This window comes from Microcebus murinus, chromosome 1, assembly GCF_040939455.1.
Source record: "Microcebus murinus isolate Inina chromosome 1, M.murinus_Inina_mat1.0, whole genome shotgun sequence".
In the NCBI taxonomy this organism is placed as follows: domain Eukaryota; kingdom Metazoa; phylum Chordata; class Mammalia; order Primates; family Cheirogaleidae; genus Microcebus; species Microcebus murinus.
In genome coordinates, this window is record NC_134104.1 from 56,880,002 (window position 1) to 56,897,975 (window position 17,974).

The window sequence follows — 17,974 nt, forward strand, 5'->3', positions numbered from 1 at the left end:
AAAAGTGCCCCCTTGGGAGGCTTGTTGTTTGTTTGTTTGTTTGTTGGAGCTCAGGTGAACAGGTTTGGATTAACCGTAATCCTCTGCTCATGGCATACTCTCATCATTGATCCATTCGTGGCACACTTTTATTTAGCTATTGAGTTGGTTATTTTTAATAATGTACTAGGCACCTATAAAAGTACCCCTGAATAGTTTTAACATAAAGCTGGGGCCTGACTCACGTGAAATTGGAATAGAGATATATACCCTGATTGGAGAGACTGACTTGAAAGAACAAAAACCACTTTCTACATGTGCATGGGCAACTAGTGTTGGCTGTTTTCAGTTATTTGAAGAGCATCAGCCCCAACTGTAGACCTCTTGCCATTGTTCAGCTACCTCCCCTATTTCTTCCCTTTTCGATTTCCACTTGGCCAGTTAGCCATTCCTCGTCCTGCCCACTGTGCAGTAGGTTCCCTGTGAGTTCTGCTTGAGAGAAAGGGGAAAAAACACAATGCACACTCAGCTCAGTTTCTGAATCCTTACATAAGAGAGAGAATGATTTTAGTGAGTTCTCCGGGAAAAACACCAGTTTAAGGTAACTTCCATCTTTACTCCTAGGTGTTTGGAAAAAATGACGTGTGGTTCTGGGTCATCTTCTCTGCAATCCACATTCTGGCCTCTCTGGCCCTCAGCACCCAGATCTACTACATGGGCCGTTTCAAGATAGGTGAGTCACCTGTTGTCCTATACTAAACACATAGATTAACATACTGTGAAAAAGCAGACCTTGCCTTCACTCATCCTAAATGAAAGGTTACTGGTCATGTGCTCTGAATCCTGTGCTGTTTAATTGCATATATTCTCTCCAAGAGGTTCCTCTCCCTTATAGGATTGCAATAGGCTATTATCACAAGTTCTATGTTCAGGCGAGAAGCTAAGCTTGCCATGCCTCCCAGCTGAGGCATACCTCCAGCTCCCAGTTGCAAACACTTTACAATCCACCACTTTGAAAGTGCATTCAGAGAATGGTACGATTGTCATAACACTAGTTCCACCTAGAGGAACATTTTTCAGTTTGCAGCTTTTTTTTTTTTTTTTTTTTTTGAGACAGAGTCTCACTTTGTTGCCCAGGCTAGAGTGAGTGCCGTGGCGTCAGCCTGGCTCACAGCAACCTCAATCTCCTGGGCTCAGCGATCCTGCTGCCTCAGCCTCCCGAGTAGCTGGTACTACAGGCATGCGCCACCATGCCCAGCTAATTTTTTTTTGTATATATATTTTTAGTTGGTCAATTAATTTCTTTCTATTTTTGGTAGAGACGGGGTCTCGCTCAGGCTGGTTTCGAACTCCTGACCTTGAGCAATCCGCCCGCCTCGGCCTCCCAAAGTGCTAGGATTACAGGCGTGAGCCACCGCGCCCGGCCCAGTTTGCAGCTTTTAAAAGGAACATTTCTCTAACCATGCTAAATGATTGTCAAGAATGAATAATATATTTTCAGATTCTAGGGCTGGAACTTTTTGTCGCCAACTTGCCAATCTGAAAAGCAGGGCACCTGCCGAACTCCTTCTAACAATATGAACTTATCAAGGAGCATTGATTGTTCTACAGAAATCAACTTGTGGGCTCAGCACTGTGGCTCATGCCTGTAATGCTAGCATAGAGGCCGAGGAGGGAGGATTACTTGAGGCTGGGAGTTTGAGACCAGCCTGAGCAAGAGTGAGATGCTGTCTCTACTAAAAATAGAAAGTATTAGCTGGGTGTGGTGGCATGCACCTATAGTCCCAGCTATTCGGGAGCCTGAGGCAAGAAGATTGATTGAGCCCAGGAATTTGAGTTTGTAGTGAGCTATGATGATGTCACTGTACTCTAGTTCAGGTGACAGAGTGAAACCCTGTCTCAAAAGAAAAAAAGACAAAAAGAATCAGCTTGCAACCTGCTCTTGGTCATCATACAGGGGAACAGATTCAAGTTGTTTTAGAGCATTTAAATTTATCAAAGCATTGTAAGTCCCAGGAAGTCAGACTTAAATATTCTTTTGTATATTTCAAGACAAATTATTATGTGTAAACATAGGTCCACCCCTAATATTTATAGAGCCCAGAACTAGAGTCCAAATAAAATCCTGCATACTATATGTATAAGAATTTCAAAGTTATAAAGTAGACTGAAAAGCTATTAAATATATGAAAGAAGAAAGAAAGGGAAGGAAGGAAGGAAGGAAGGAAGGAAGGAAGGAAGGAAGGAAGGAAGGAAGGAAGGAAGGAAGGAAGGAAGGAAGGAAAAGATGGATGGACTAACAAAATGGTAAAATATAATATACATTCATATACCTAGAAGGTCTAGGTTCAAATTGAGAATTCTTGGTCTCTCAAAAGAATACTCCAGAACATAGCTGTGCAGGAAAGCTGGTCCCCAGCCCCTTCCCCTCTTTTCTTCCTACCTCTTGTTCTGTCCTATGTCTTAAAAGGTCTCACAGGTGTGCAAATGGACATCTTTGCCCAACATCCAGCATCCAGCCACGTCCCCCACAAATAGCCGCAACTTTCCTTGCCCAGAGGTGTGCGCTAGTGGTCCGTCCACCCTCAAGAAGATGGACCGGGGATTTGGGGGCAGGAGAGGCAGGGCCTAAGAGCAGGCTCAGACCCATCTGGGCAGGAGATTGTGGAGTCCAGAAATTCTGAATGTGATCCAGAAGGCAAAAGAATAATCCTCTTGCCCTGCAGATTCCTCCCTCATGAGGGAATAAGAGCTCTCTAAAATATGGGACCCCTCTTGCCCAGGTCTGAGAGCAATACAGAAACAAGTGGCTTGTTTCTACATAAAACATAAACAAGTGGCTTTAAGACTAGGAGACTGAATAAAACACTTGCTCATTTTTGCAGTGTAGTTTTCCCTTTTGGGACACTCAGCAGATTTATCTCTGGCACGAACATAGCCAGTGGAGCTCCAAATCCCCCATTTCCCTTAGCCAGCTGGGGAGAACATTTGGTGTGGTGCTCTGGTCATGCCCCTCTTCCAGACAGAAGGTGAGTGAAGTTCAGTTAGTCAAACCACACTTTCAAAAAGAAACTAATTTGGAGCATTGTTGTTCTGGTTTCTCCCAGAGTTGGAAAAATAAACCTGAATATGCATGTATGTAATGATAATAACCACAGAGAAAAGCTTTTACTATATTTATACCAACTCTGCCTCATGCAATTTTGCAATACTAAATTACTTTAACTTTTAAAAGAAGAGGAATTTAACATATTATATTATGACCATGTAATAATTTGTCAGGGTTCCAACAGAGAGGAGATGTTACATACAAAGATTGAAGGGGGACTTATTCACAAAGGGACTGTTCCCAAGTCATACCTGGGGTAGACAGTGAAAGGGGTAGCATGGTAATCTGGCCTCCTATTTGAGGAGTAGTAAACTTCTGAATGTTAGACACAGGCGGAAAAGAGTCTATTCTTTTTGATGAGAAAACATTGCTGTAACAATCAGAAAACAAAATTAAAGTCATCCATTTTGAGAAAAAATAAAATGAGCAGTAGTTTACCTGTTTTGGCTGCTTTCTTACAAATCATTTTTTTTCTCTCTCTCTCTCATTTCTTCTCTGCTTCCCATTGATTCAGATGTGTCTGACCCAGGTAATGTTCAGCCACCCTTCTCAGGGTTCTAGAGTGTTTCCTTATCAAAGCGGCCCACCTGGCTGTCCTGCCGGCTCTTTGCCCTAAACACCCTGCCCAAGTTGGGAAGGCTCCCTGGGAGGGGGCAGGCTGCACCCAACCCAGCCTGCCGGGCTGTCGGGGGACAGGCCTCTCCCCCCTGGTTAAATTAACTGCAGGGGTCACCTTGAGAAGACAGAGCTGGGATCCACACTGTCTGAAAAGCTTGCTTTGGGCAGACCCCGACTTGCATGTGATGTGCTCACAGAAGGACAGCCCCGCCTTTGACCCTGACACCATTCGTGTAACTCACAACACGCACACTTGCTGCATTTCATACTGTCCTTTCGAAAACTGCATTTACAAAAACCTTTCCTGTCTTTTTCTCCCCATCTTAACTTACATTCCTTTGATTATTGTTTTAGTACAGATGGGCTTTCTGAACACGCTTGGTAAAGTCCAGGATCCCTTGGTTCGATTCTTACTGATTTATAACCACCTTGAGAAATATAGATTTGAACCTTTATGAGATAAGATTTCCACCTTTACGTGATAAGATTTCCCATCCTCTGGGGAGAGCGGGTGTTTCAAGGTGGATCTGAGGGGTCCTGTAACACCTCTGCTATAGAGGAAACCCCATCTGAGTAAACTAAACACAGGGCAGCTTAGCTGAAGGAGACAGAATAAGGGCCGGCCACCCCTCGTGTTATTTGCAAGCGCTTATCGGGAGTGTGCGTCTTGCTTGCCTTTCTGCTGTGTGATGCATGGATATGGCACCCCTTCCTTGACAACATCATTTTTTAAAGCAAATATTTATCGTTCACATATTAGGTGCAAAGCATTCCAATGCATTTTAATGAAGTGAAGATGACATCATCCTGGCCCCACTTGGGCCAAAAGCTTGGGACACTTCAGAGTATCTGTGTTTTCTCTTACTAAGCCGTCTGACCATGTGATTGTGTCATTGGCAGATTTGGGAATTTTCCGGCGGGCAGCTATGGTGTTCTACACGGACTGTGTCCAGCAGTGCAGCCGGCCTCTGTACATGGTATGTGCGTGCTCCTGTGTTCCTTGGTAGGGAAACTGCGGGTGGGGCAGGCTTAGGGCTGTCACTCAAGGCTCCTGAAGTCAAGAGGGCCAGATGGCTGGGGGTGGCTGAGGTCCAGTTAGCAGGGGAAGAAGCATGTTGCTTTCTCTTTTTCATAAAAAACAAGCTAGGATGGTGCCATTTTTCTTAATGAAATATTTGCTGGTATATAAAGAAGAAAATATATGTGCCCAACCGTTAAACAGTGCTAATTGCTATGGGGAGGATCAAGACAGAGTATCTCCATAAATACTCATCCAAAGAAGTGCTCTTGTGAAAATGAAAGGGCACACTCTTAATAATTACAGCAAGACAGCAGGCATAAGCCAGGGTCATCCCCAGCAAACTGGGACACGTGGTCACTCCAATCACTTTCATTAGGAGCTTACACTTCCACATTATGCACTTCTGCATTGTTTGACTTTTACAGTGAGCAAGAATATTTTTTAAAACTGTGGTTATTGCTTGATGGTTGAAAAATACTTTTAAAAGTTTGCCCTTGGCCAGGCGCAGTGGCTCACGCCTGTAATCCTAGCAATCTGGGAGGCTGAGGCAGGCAGATCACTCAAGGTCAGGAGTTCAAAACTAGCCTGAGCAAGAGCGAGACCCCGTCTCTACTAAAAATAGAAAGAAATTAATTGGCCAACTAAAAACATATATAGAAAAAATTAGCCAGGCATAGTGGCACATGCCTGTAGTCCCAGCTACTCGGGAGGCTGAGGCAGGAGGATCACTTGAGCCCAGGAGTTGGAGGTTGCTGTGAGCTAGGCTGACGCCACAGCACTCTAGCCCGGGCAACAGAGTACTCTGTCTCAAAAAAAAAAAAACTTTGCCCTTGTAGTTTTCAGTATATTATATACTTCTACACTGAGCCCAGAGAGCAGGGCCCTGGTCCCAGCTCTGTCTTAGCTCTCTGGCTACCTGGGAAGGCTACTTACCTCCTCTGAGCCCACTGCCCCAGCCTTTGCACAGTGCTGCGGTCAGAACCAGTGGCATTATTATTGTGGCCTGGTACACAGGGGTTTAGTAAGTACTCCTGAGCCTTTATAATCAGAAGGACTTTTACATAAAGGAATATGGGAATCTTTTAGCCCTCTAGAGCTTGGGCAGGAACTATAGGCACTAAAAAATTGAGGGAGTTAAGCCTGGAGGGTTTTATTCAGGGGAGAATTACAAAGCCCATTATGATGCGTGAGTATTCTGAGAGTTAAGCATGCCTTTGCTGTGAACCAGCAGGCGCAAGTAGTGTTTCCGTTTGTTTTTTACATCCATTGATGCAGGCTGTCTCCTTTTTGTAAAATAGACTTTATATTTTAGAGCAGCTTTAGGTTCACAGCAAAATTGAGCGGAAGGTGCAGAGATTTCCCATACAGCCTCTGCCCCTGCCCCCCGACACACACAGCCTCCCCCACTGTTGACGTTCCACACTAGAGTGGCACATTGGTTACAACTGATGAGCCTACACTGACACATCCCTGTCACCCAATCCATAGTCTACAGCACATCAGGGTTCGCTCTTGATGTTGTATGTTCTATGGGTTTGGGGACTATATAATGACATGTACCCACCATTATAGTATCATGCAGTCTCACTGCCCTGAAAATCCTCTATGCTTCATCCCTCCCTCCCCCTAACTCCTGGCAACCACTGATCTTCTTATTGTCTCCACAGTTTTGCATTTTCCAAAATGTCATGTAACTGGAATCATACAGTACGTAGCCTTTTCAGATTGGCTTCTTTCATTTAGTAATATGCATTTGAGTTCCTTCCATGTCTTTTCATGGCTTGATAGCTCATTTCTTATTTTATTTTATTTTGTTTTTTATTTTAGCATATTATGGGGGTACAAGTATTAAGGATATGTATATTGCCCATGCCCCCCACCCGCCCCGCCTTGAGCTCATTTCTTTTTAGCACTGAATAACATCTTATTGTCTGGATGTGCCACAGTTTACCCATTCACCTACTGAGGGACACCTTGGTTGTTTCCAAGTTTTGGTAATTATCAGTGTGAATAAGGCTGCTATAACATTCATGTGCAGGTTTTTGTGTAGATATAAATTTTCAACTCATTCAGGCAAATACTATGGAGAGCTAGTGCTAAATGGTATGGTAAGCACATAGTTGGTTTTGTAAGAAACTGCCAAACTGTCTTCCACAGTGGCTGTATCATTTTGCCTTCCCACCTGCAATAAATGGGAGTTCCTATCGCTCCACATCCTTGGCAGCATTTGATGTTGTCAATGTTTTGGATTTTGGCATTCTAATAGGTGAATTAATGTTTCTTTAAAAGAAAACATTTCCTCCAAATTGGATGGATCACCTACAAAGACAAAGAACCACTGCTTTTAAATAGTAGATAAGTGTCTTTGCGAAGTAAAGTCTAATCAAATCTCACCTAAAAGTTTTAAGTAGTATGCAAAGGAACAGAAACAGATTGCAAATAAATCTCTGGGAGAGTAATTGTCATTTAAGATGGTCCTTTTCTCTCTATTTTCTCTTTCACTCAATAACTTTCATGTTAAGACTGTGTGTTGGGCTGGGCGCAATGGCTCACACCTGTAATGCTAGCACTCTGGGAGGCCGTGGCGGGCGGATTGCTCGAGGTCAGGAGTTCGAAACCAGCCTGAGCAAGAGCAAGACCCTGTCTCTACTATAAATAGAAAGAAATTAATTGGCCAACTAATACATATAGAAAAAATGAGCCAGGCATGGTGGCACATGCCTGTAGTCCCAGCTACTTGGGAGGCTGAGGCAGGAGGATCGCTTGAGCCCAGGAGTTTGAGGTTGCTGTGAGCTAGGCTGACGCCAGGGCACTCACTCTAGCCTGGGCAACAAAGCGAGACTCTGTCTCAAAAAAAAAAAAAAAAAACTGTGTGTTGTAGAAACAGGAGCCTGAGAGTTGCAGGACATTTTTGGAGCCCAAGTAATGCATACAAAACTAACTTCCTACAGCTCAGTAGTAAGAGTTGCAATACAGGCTACCAAGTAGGACAACCCAGAGAAGCAGTCCTCCGTTACACAGCACCAGTGGCAGAATTCCTTTAACGACTAAGTAATCATCACTCATCACCAACCTCCCCACCGAGAACCGGGTCCAGGTGCCCACTAAACACTGGGGAGAAACAGCCAGAGTCCTGCTTTGCCAACCACATTTTCTTTCACAGGGACCAGGTCAGGTCTGTTTGCAGTCAGCAGCCTGGCCGTTTAGTCCTGGTAGAGGATTAATGTCGGAACATAAGCAAGGCCCTCTTAGAACTGTAGAAAAGTTTTTTCACCAAGACAATTGTTTTTCCATAGTTGGTGCTTTCACCGCAGTAGGTGTTAAGAAAAGCAGTATGTAGAGCCTCTCGTGTGATGTTTTCTTTCCTCTTTTCCAGGACAGAATGGTGTTGCTCATTGTGGGGAATCTGGTTAACTGGTCCTTGTAAGTAGTCTCACAAAACACATTCTTATCTTTATTAATGTCTGTAGCACCATGATTTAGCTTTCCTGGACTGTCATTTTTATGAAGAAATCTGAAATTAAGGAGAAGGCAGGACTGCTTGCCCTAGAGACTTGAAAAAACATACTTTTCTTCTTGCAAGGAAGGCAATAGGACACTCTCGTGTACCGATTGCAACCTCTCTTAAAAACTTGATGCATAGAGTTCATTTGCTTAACAAGATAAACATCAAAACTTGTTAAATCTATGTGGATAGATCAGATAGATGGAAGGATGGATGGATAGGTAAGTAGCCAGGTGTTATACCAATTGTTGCAAAAACACAATGAAATTTTAAACTCTTTTATAGAACTATCCATAAAGGTTACCCAGTAGGCATCCTTTTCTATAGAAATTTCTTTCTTACTAAATATGTATGTGTGAGACAGAGAGCAAATCTTTTCCCTATTTTTTTCCTTCCCTCTGGGTTTCTTTCTTCCTGCCCCCTCTATATCATTCTTCTTCCTCTTTTTGTCTCCATCATCCCCTTGGCTTTTTTTCCTCAAATGGCCTCCCAATAGAACAGTACAACAGGGCCGGGCGCAGTGGCTCACGCCTGTAATCCTAACTTTTGGGAGGCTGAGGCAGGTGGATTGCTCGAGGTCAGGAGTTCGAAACCAGCCTGAGCAAGAGCAAGACCCCGTCTCTACCATAAATAGAAAGAAATTAATTGGCCAACTAATATATATAGAAAACATTAGCCGGGCATGGTGGTGCATGCCTGTAGGCCCAGCTACTCGGGAGGCTGAGGCAGAAGGATTGCTTGAGCCCAGGAGTTTGAGGTTGCTGTGAGCTAGGCTGACGCCATGGCACTCACGCTAGCCTGGGCAACAAAGCTAGACTCTGTCTCAAAAAAAAAAAGAACAGTACAACAGACACATATTTTTGCTAGCCCAAATTATTTTATGCAACCCATTCTCAATTCAAACATTTGAATGAGTGAGATATTTTATTGATCACTCAAAAAATAAGTAAGTTTAGTGGCTTTTATGTGTGGCTCTTAGCCGATGTGCTTCTCCGGGTCAGTGACCTTTGACAGAAAAATGACTCCCTACTCCTAGCGCACATTAAGACACACAGCTGACTGGAGGAAGAGGCATGCCTTCAGGGGAAGCCAGAATCAAGCCATGAGAATTTGAGTCTTATTTGGGGGGACATATGTTTCTGGAAGAAACTTCCCATGTCACCCCAGGGATTACCTTGGCATCAGGATTCCCTCCTTTACTTGGGGGCAAGTCGAGATGAGGGGATTTTCGGGCAACAGTCCCCTGCCGTGCTCTTCTGGACCAACCTAGCAGCAGACTCCACAGTCTCGTGACTCAGGGTGCTGGTGGGAGAAAAGGGACCAACTTCATGGTGATGAACAACTGATGACTATGACCCCAGGGGCTCTGAACCACCTGCTTGTACAAGGGCTCTGAACCACCTGCCTCTCACATGATCGATACCAAACCCACGATCTGTTCATGAGATAAGGCAAATGGCCTTTCTCCTCCTAGACAGCACCTGGGACACCAGGGCCTACAGGACTGAAGGAGGTGCAATGACACACTAACACTGTGTCTATCCCATAGAGCGTCACCTCCCTCTCAGTTGCTCTATAAAGACACGGAGTGATTTAATATGAATGTTACTCAGATGGTCCTAAAGAAGAAAAATGGTTTCTGTGTGTATATACCATATATGTGTGTATACCATATACACACACGGAGACGTATGTATGTATGTATTTGTGTGTATGAAGAGCGAGTGAGCGAGAAAGAGAGAGAGAATGCTAAAGCAAATGTGGCAAAATGCTAATAATTGGTGAATCTGAGTGAAGGTTGTACAAGAGTATTTTGGCAAACTGAAGATTTCAGAATCTGAGAGGAGAAAATTTCCTATATTGCACAGAACAAAGTTGGTTAGAGTTCAAAATGAACAAAAAGAGGGTCCGTTAATAACAGCTTTACACTTAAAATACTTAGGGGTAAATTTTGAGAGATGTGCAGAATCTTTCTGCCAGTTAATTACCTTATTAAGAGACACAAAGGAAAGCTAAATGAAGAGAGATGTCAGGCCCCGGGTGGGAAGATTAACTATGGCAAATATATCCTTTCTCAAGTTAATATATAAATTTAGAATTAGAATTGTAATTAAGTTAGTAGGATATAATTCTAAATTTTATTTGCCTCGTTAGGCAAAATTTTCAAAGATCTCTGAAAAAGAAGATTAATAGAAGGAAGGAGGGACAGAGGGGTATAGTGACTAGCCCAGCATTATCCAATAGAACTTTCCAGAATGACGTAAATACTCCACACTGCACTGTCTAATACAATAACGATTAGCGCATGGATATTGACAACTTGAAATGTGGTTAGTGTGACTGAGGAACTAGATTTTCAGGTTTTTAAATTTTTAATTAATTTAAACTTAAATAGTTACATGTGACTACCAAATGGAATATCACAGGCTAGCCTAACCAGATAACCTAACATATTATAAAACAATAATAAAACAGTGAGGTACTGATCCAAAATTATAAGTTAGAAATGTAAATCAGTGAGTCAGAATGGAAAGGACAGAGACTCAGTGAGCTATAGATGTAGACAGAGACATTTCTTAATATGTGTGTGGATCTATTAATATATTTGTTAAAAACAATTTCAAAACAAGAAGGAAGAGTTATTTAATAAAGGGTTTGTTACAACTGAATAGAAAGTGGAACAAAATTTAAGTTAAACCCCAACTTAAATTAAACTTCAGTATTAATTTTAAAACCATGGACAGCTAGCAAAAGTTTGTTAATATGTATCAAGCCAAGTATGGAGATAATTCTACTTCTAATAATCTATTCTAAGGAAGTAATAGTAAATTTTTAAAAAAACAAACCAATATATCTAAAGGTATTCATTTATTCATTGCAGTGTTCCTTAGAATAGTGAAAAACTGAAGGGCGTGGGGAAAACCCTCCTTTTCAACCGAAGAGGAAAGATGATTGTTTATAGCACATTCACTTAGAACTTTCCATTGTCTTTAGAAATGAATGTTCTTGTAATAAATTAAAAGTTACTGATATGGGCCGGGCGCGGTGGCTCAAGCCTGTAATCCTAGCTCTCTGGGAGGCCGAGGCGGGCGGATTGCTTGAGGTCAGGAGTTCGAGACCAGCCTGAGCAAGAGCGAGACCCCGTCTCTACTATAAATAGAAAGAAATTAATTGGCCAACTAATATAGAAAAAAAAAAATTAGCGGGGCATGGTGGCACATGCCTGTAGTCCCAGCTACTCGGGAGGCTGAGGCAGGAGGATTGCTTGAGCCAGGAGTTTGAGGTTGCTGTGAGCTAGGCTGATGCCACGGCACTCACTCTAGCCTGGGCAACAAAGTGAGACTCTGTCTCAAAAAAAAAAAAAAAAAAAAAAAAAAGTTACTGATATGTTAGAGTGGTTTTGTTTAATGATCCCCCCCAGACACACACACACACACACACACACACACACACACACGGATGAGGGGGTGAAAAAGCCAACGAGGTTACAAATCCACCTTCACGGCTGGCGACATTCCTCCCTGTCCCCAGCGCCCTCTTCGGATTGATATACCGCCCCAGGGACTTTGCTTCCTACATGCTGGGCATCTTCATCTGCAACCTGCTGCTGTACCTGGCCTTTTACATCATCATGAAGGTAAGCCTGGGCGCGGGGAGCCGGCTGCGCCCTCCGGCAGGTGGCGGGTCCAGCGTGGCGGCATCTGCTTCTCACCCACAGCTTCGCAGCTCCGAGAAGGTCCTCCTGGTCCCGCTCTTCTGCATCGTGGCCACCGCTGTGGTGTGGGCTGCCGCCCTGTATTTCTTCTTCCAGAACCTCAGCAGCTGGGAGGTAAGAGGATAGTTTTCTTGTCCAAAAAGAAGCTCTCTCCACCTTGCCTTGTTGACCTTCCTACTTCCCTCTCTTAATGTATTTCTTTCTTCTTGTTATCCTTTTTACTTTCTCTAAAATGAAAGCTTTCTCTGAAAGGGATGGATTATAATATCCACACATAAATGCATAATAACTGGCATGTGGTTATTGCCCTCAGGGTAGCACTTTGTAAATTTGTAAGCCCAACTGGGTGTGGTGGCTCACACCTGTAATCCTAGCACTTTGGGAGGCCCAGATGGGAGGATTGTTTGAGTTCAGGAGGGCCAGACTAGCCTGAGCAAGAGTGAGACCCTATCTCTACTAAAAAAAAAAAAAGAAAACAAAAAAAAAAAAGAAAAATTACCCGGGCATAGTGGCAAGTGCCTGTAGTCCCAGTAATTCAGGAGGATCGCTTGAGCCCACGAATTTGAGGTTGAGTGAGCTATGATGATGTCACTGCACTCTAGCCTGGGTGACAGAGTGAGATTCTATCTAAAAAAAAAACTAAAAAAAAAAAAAAATTGTGAGCCCTATATATGCTGCAGATTTGATCTTCATTATGTGTTGCATTGTGATCCTGAGCCCAATGGATGGTTAACTTGTGCAAAATCCCTGATTAGTGGGTATCTTCTCTCACTTACTCTTGATCACCATCCATCAACAAAGACCCAGGTGTGGGTATTATTACATCCATTTCATTTCATAGATAGCAAAACCGAGTGCTAGTAGGAATATATCTGAGGCACAACAGGGAAGACGTCTTAGTTCTTCATCATGACAATCACCACAATGGATTTTAGAGCATTTTTGTCACCCCAGAAAGAAACCTACAGATTAGCAGTCACTCCTCATTTCTCCCTACCCCTGATCTCTATGCAACTACTAATCTGCCTTTTATCACTATAGATTTGCCTATTCTGGGCATTTAATATAAATGGAATCACACAATAGGTGGCCTTTGAGTCTGGCTTTTTCCATTTAGTATAACGCTTCCTAGGTTCCACTATGTTGTAGCTCGTATCAGGACTTCATGTCTCTTTATTGCTGAACAATATTCCAATGTGTGGATGTATTAATACCACACTTTATCAATCCATTCATCAGTTGATGGACGTTTAGGCTATTTCCACTCTTTGGCCATAATGAATGATGCTGCTATGAATATTTGTGTACAAGTTTTTGTGTGGATGTATATTTTCTTGGAAACTGACTTTTTAAGCCAGACATCTATCAGCATTGCTGTAGTTTTCAGGATGCTCAATCCCCTAAACAAATGAATTGTGGGAATCCTGCCCATGTCCTCACCTTCCTCCAGGGAACCCCAGCCGAATCCCGGGAGAAGAACCGTGAGTGTGTCCTGCTGGATTTCTTCGATGACCATGACATCTGGCACTTCCTCTCTGCTACTGCCCTGTTTTTCTCATTCCTGGTGAGTTTATCATGTCTCTGTTACTTTCTACACACTTCATTCACATCTTATACTCTCGTTGTTCTCTCTTCTGCTCATCCTGACATCCTCTTTCATATTCCTAATTTCCCTTTCCAATTCCTCATTGTAATTCAATGTACAGAGACCATCTTGTTTCTTTTTTAAATATTATATCCTTTGGGTAGCTCCTTATTTTCTTTTACCCTTCAATATTTTTAGACACAGGGTGACAAAATTATTTCCCCTAAGTTGCATAGCACATTTGGACTACATTGGTTATTACACCCACATGCTCAGAATTCCCCCAGGAAACACTTTTTGGCCTTCACTAAAATTCCGATAACACTGGACTATTCCTTCTCATGCCATGCTGTCATTCCTCCTCCCCCTCCAGTCTCACTGAATAGTTCACAAATATTTTACAGATTCCTAGAGTGGCTCAGGACAGCAGCCAGGCCTCTGTTGCCTTCTAACCAGTCTGTCCCAAATCTCTCTTGTATTCCCTTTATTTTTTGTCCAGCCCCTTTTCAGAAGCCACGTGCATTTATGTCAACACTGGATGACAGCTCCCAGCATCCTTTAATCGTAATTTTGACTTTTCCAGATTAAAAGTCTGTGATGTACAGGGGTTCAACTGACAATTAACAACCCTATTTGACTCCTGGGCTCCCAGCACCGGCCACTCTAGGCGGTCTCAGGCCTGCCACATAACCTCAGGAGTGGAGCAGGGCTGCCCTCCAGTGGCCAGTTTGGGAAGTTTAACCAATTTGTACAAACATTCCTTATGGCTTTTGTTTTTGATAGTCACCTTCTTTAGAGACAGAAACATCAAAAGTGGAGCTAAAAGTTCCATGTGGGGAGTAGGAGGGTACATTGCTTATATAGAAATGCTCTATGCAATAAGGATTCATTTCCTTTAGGTCTTGACCTAAATGTCCCCTTCTAAGTAATGACTTCCCAGGCCACCCTATCAAATAATTTTTACCTCCCCACACCCCATACTTCTAATATTCCTTCCTAGTTTAATTTTTATCCTTAGCACATAATACTATATCTAACAAACTCTATTTTATTTATGTATTTGTTGTATGTCTAAACCCTTCTCTTTTTTTTTTCTTTTTTTTTTTTTTTGAGACAAAGTCTCACTCTGTTGCCCGGGCTAAGTGCCATGGCGTCAGCCTAGCTCACAGCAACCTCAAACTCCTGGGCTCAAGCGATCCTTCTGCCTCAGCCTCCCAGGTAGCTGAGACTACAGGCATGCACCACCATGCCTGGCTAATTTTTTTCTATATATTTTTAGTTGGCCAATTAATTTCTTTCTATTTTTAATAGAGACAGGATCTCGCTCTTGCTCAGGCTGGTTTCGAACACCTGATCTTGAGCGATCGTCCTCCCTTGGCCTCCCAGAGTGCTATGATTACAGGCATGAGTCACCAGGCCCAGACCCCTTCTCTTCTCTTGGATGTAAGCTCCATTGCGAGTTGGGATTTTTTTTTTTTTTTTTTTTTGAGACAGAGTCTCACTCTGTCACCCTGGGTAGATGGGTATCATCACAGCTCACTGCAGCCTCAAACTCCTGGGCTCGGGTGATCCTTCTGCCTCAGCTTCCTGAGTACCTGAGACAACAGACATGTGCCACGACACCCAGCTAATTTTTCTGTTTTTTTTAGAGACAGGATTTTGCTCTCACTCTTGCTCAGGCTGGTCTCGAACTCGTGAGCTCAAGCAATCCTCCTGCCTTGGCATCTCACAGTGCTAGGATTACAGGCCTCACGCCCAGTGAGCCACAGTGCCCAGCTGCAAGTTGGGATTTTTGTCTTTTTTTTTCCAAGCTGTATGTCCAGTATCTAGAATAGCACACAATGAACCCTCAGCAATATTTGAGTTAACTGACAAATGAACTATAAAATTATAACAAATGCCTATTAAGAGCAAGGTATTGCAGAGAGCTGCAGAAGACATGAAAATGAGGAAGAGAATTCAATTTCCAGTCTTGGAGTCTCAGAGAGAAAGCAGTGACTTCTTCATGTGACAGTGACTGTGCAATCCTTTCATCTCTCTGTTCCTCTCATTTCAGGTTTTGTTAACTTTGGATGATGACCTGGATGTGGTTCGGAGAGACCAGATCCCTGTCTTCTGAGCCTCTAGCACTAAGACGGGGAGAGGGAGCGACCAATCCTGGTGCTGTTTCAAGGCAAATACAGTGACCACAGCAAAGCAACCACTGCCAACCGCTCACCCTCTGTAGGGTCAACCCCGCGTTCACACAGGAAGGAGGAGTGGGAGAGGCCTAAACCTGCAGGAAGGAGGCAGCAGGGGAGACATGCCGCAGAGGCAAACCTGAGCCGCAGAGAAACCCTCGCCTCTTCCTGCTGTTTGCAGCTCTGTGAGTGAGACAAGGACAGAGGCTGCCTCCACGTTGATTCACTCCCTTGGGAGCCCTGCCACCGGCCAGCAATGGCAAATGCTGCTGCCCCTTCCCTCCAGCCGCCGCCCTGCCTAGAAAGGCAGCTCAGACTCCCCACCCAAAAAGTTTGCCTTGGCTCGCTCCACGCCTCTGTGCATCTGCTTCTCTAGATGCCACAAAGCATCAGCTCACTTCTCCGAGGTCCTGGGAGGATGTGATTCCTCAGAGTGTGGTGGAGAGGCGGGACCCACGCCCCACCCAACTGTGACAGACGTTCTAGCAGCGCCAGCTGGTCGCCGCCTCCAAAGGAACGGAGCGCCGGATGTTTCCCCAGGTTCCTGACATTCCTGGAGGAACTCAGGATTGGGCTTTGTCACTGGGACCAAGGCCTGGTGCTTACTTATCTTCATCTCAGTGTCTTCATCTCACTGCTGTGTGGACCCCATCACTCTGCCCAACCCACTTCTTGGAAAGGCCCTGGTACTCCATAGACTCCTGGGCAGCTCCACGGTGGAAGGGGAAACGGGCTAAACTCTTCTAGCAGTGGGACGAGCACGGGAAATGACCGCCAGTGTCAAGAGACTGGCAACGGCACCAGCAGGCAGGCAGGCATCACCGTAAGGACCGATTCAGCACAGGAAACAACACTTAGTTGGCCCTACGATTCACACAGCTCGGCGCTGTGCCCACATCACCTTTGGGGAAGAAATAAGTGTTCTACCCTAAGGGTCCTCCGTGTCAGAGCCCCTCATCTGTCATTTTGTGTACATCAGGGTCCCACACTTTCTCCCTGAAGTTCTTAGAAGTATTTAGAACTCTTCAGGATGAACACATTTTCCTCTTCCCCTCTCATTGCAAAGAGCACAGCTAATTAAGCGTTGTCTCTTGGTGGCATCTGACTCCCATTCTCTCCCCTTTAAGGTGTTGAAAAGCTCAGTGTCCCAGTTCCAGTCACGCACAGCCTGGCAGCTCTGCCTCTGAGAAGTCCCATTGTGACCAGGCTCCCTTGTTGCCTGCAGTATGATGTAATCAGACAATAGACATACGGACGTGCGCATGCATGTATATTTGCTTGTGAAATTGAAGTCACCTCTCACCTCTGCTTTCCTGATCGTTCACCAGACAAATGGATCAGACATTCTTTTTTTTAAAAAAAAAAATATGATTCTTTATCTACAATATTTGCATAGTGTTCAAAAACACATTTCAGAAGTTTGGAAAGCAAGTTTTTCTGATTTCAAAAACACAAATATGCTTTCAATGAAAAATGTAATGATTTTTCTAAATGTCCCCAAATTTTATATGTGGTCCTCCGTTATTCTTTACTCCTTAAAAATTGTTGGTTTCCATAGGCCACGTGAAGGCTGCCAATTAAATGGTCATGTTAATCTAACATCTAAAAAATTTTTGAACCTGTTTTAACTATGGCTGCTTTGACCTAATTCTTTTATTTTAAGGCACTCATGGTTTCTAATCCAAAAAAGACCCACTGAGGAAATGTAAACCACTAAGTCCACTCAAGTAGCCCTATGGCCTGAAGTGAGTAAATGCCAAGATACATTACCTGCTTGGTAACTTGTTTGGGGAGAAATGTCAGTGGAAATGGGGAGGGTGCCCTGTAGAAAAGATGGATCGTTCCGTATTCTTGACTGTTTTCTGATCATGTCTGTCTTGTGCTATAAAGTCACACATTGTGGTCAGGTTTTTTCTCTGCAGCAGGACTGAAAACCGAGACCAAGCCTGCTTTTATAAATATGAATTCCAAATGTACGTGTTGCTGTTCTTTCTGCAGCACTGATCTCGTGGTTGGAGGACATAAGAAAGCCACCCGGCTGCAAGCGTGGGGTTAGCATGAGTGCTGGGGCGGAGGGGACGAGGACAGTCACGGAGAGCTGAACGGCGCCTCATGCAGGACTACACCTGGACGGAACAGCGCATCGTGTCCGTGCTGACTCTTGCCTGTGTTCGTGGACATCACTGTTTAAAGGAGAAAGAACGGGTAACTCAGAAAGCCATGTTCAACTGGAGGGTAACTGGAGAAAAACAGGCTCCTGGC

At 43.9% G+C, this 17,974-nt stretch overlaps 1 protein-coding gene across 2 annotated transcripts in view; it reads left to right on the forward strand.

The window, feature by feature from the left end:
* The window catches only part of SIDT1 (SID1 transmembrane family member 1), an 88,474-nt gene extending 71,410 nt beyond the window's left edge, over nucleotides 1–17,064 (forward strand). For both annotated transcript variants that reach the window (XM_012787531.3, XM_012787532.3), the window contains exons 19-26: nucleotides 604–712; nucleotides 3,603–3,617; nucleotides 4,607–4,683; nucleotides 8,104–8,150; nucleotides 11,764–11,869; nucleotides 11,951–12,061; nucleotides 13,398–13,511; nucleotides 15,589–17,064. In XM_012787531.3, coding sequence (XP_012642985.2) covers nucleotides 604–712; nucleotides 3,603–3,617; nucleotides 4,607–4,683; nucleotides 8,104–8,150; nucleotides 11,764–11,869; nucleotides 11,951–12,061; nucleotides 13,398–13,511; nucleotides 15,589–15,651 — 642 coding nt within the window. In that variant the 3' untranslated portion in view covers nucleotides 15,652–17,064. The remainder of the gene's footprint in view (nucleotides 1–603; nucleotides 713–3,602; nucleotides 3,618–4,606; nucleotides 4,684–8,103; nucleotides 8,151–11,763; nucleotides 11,870–11,950; nucleotides 12,062–13,397; nucleotides 13,512–15,588) is intronic.
* Nucleotides 17,065–17,974: the final 910 nt, after the last annotated feature.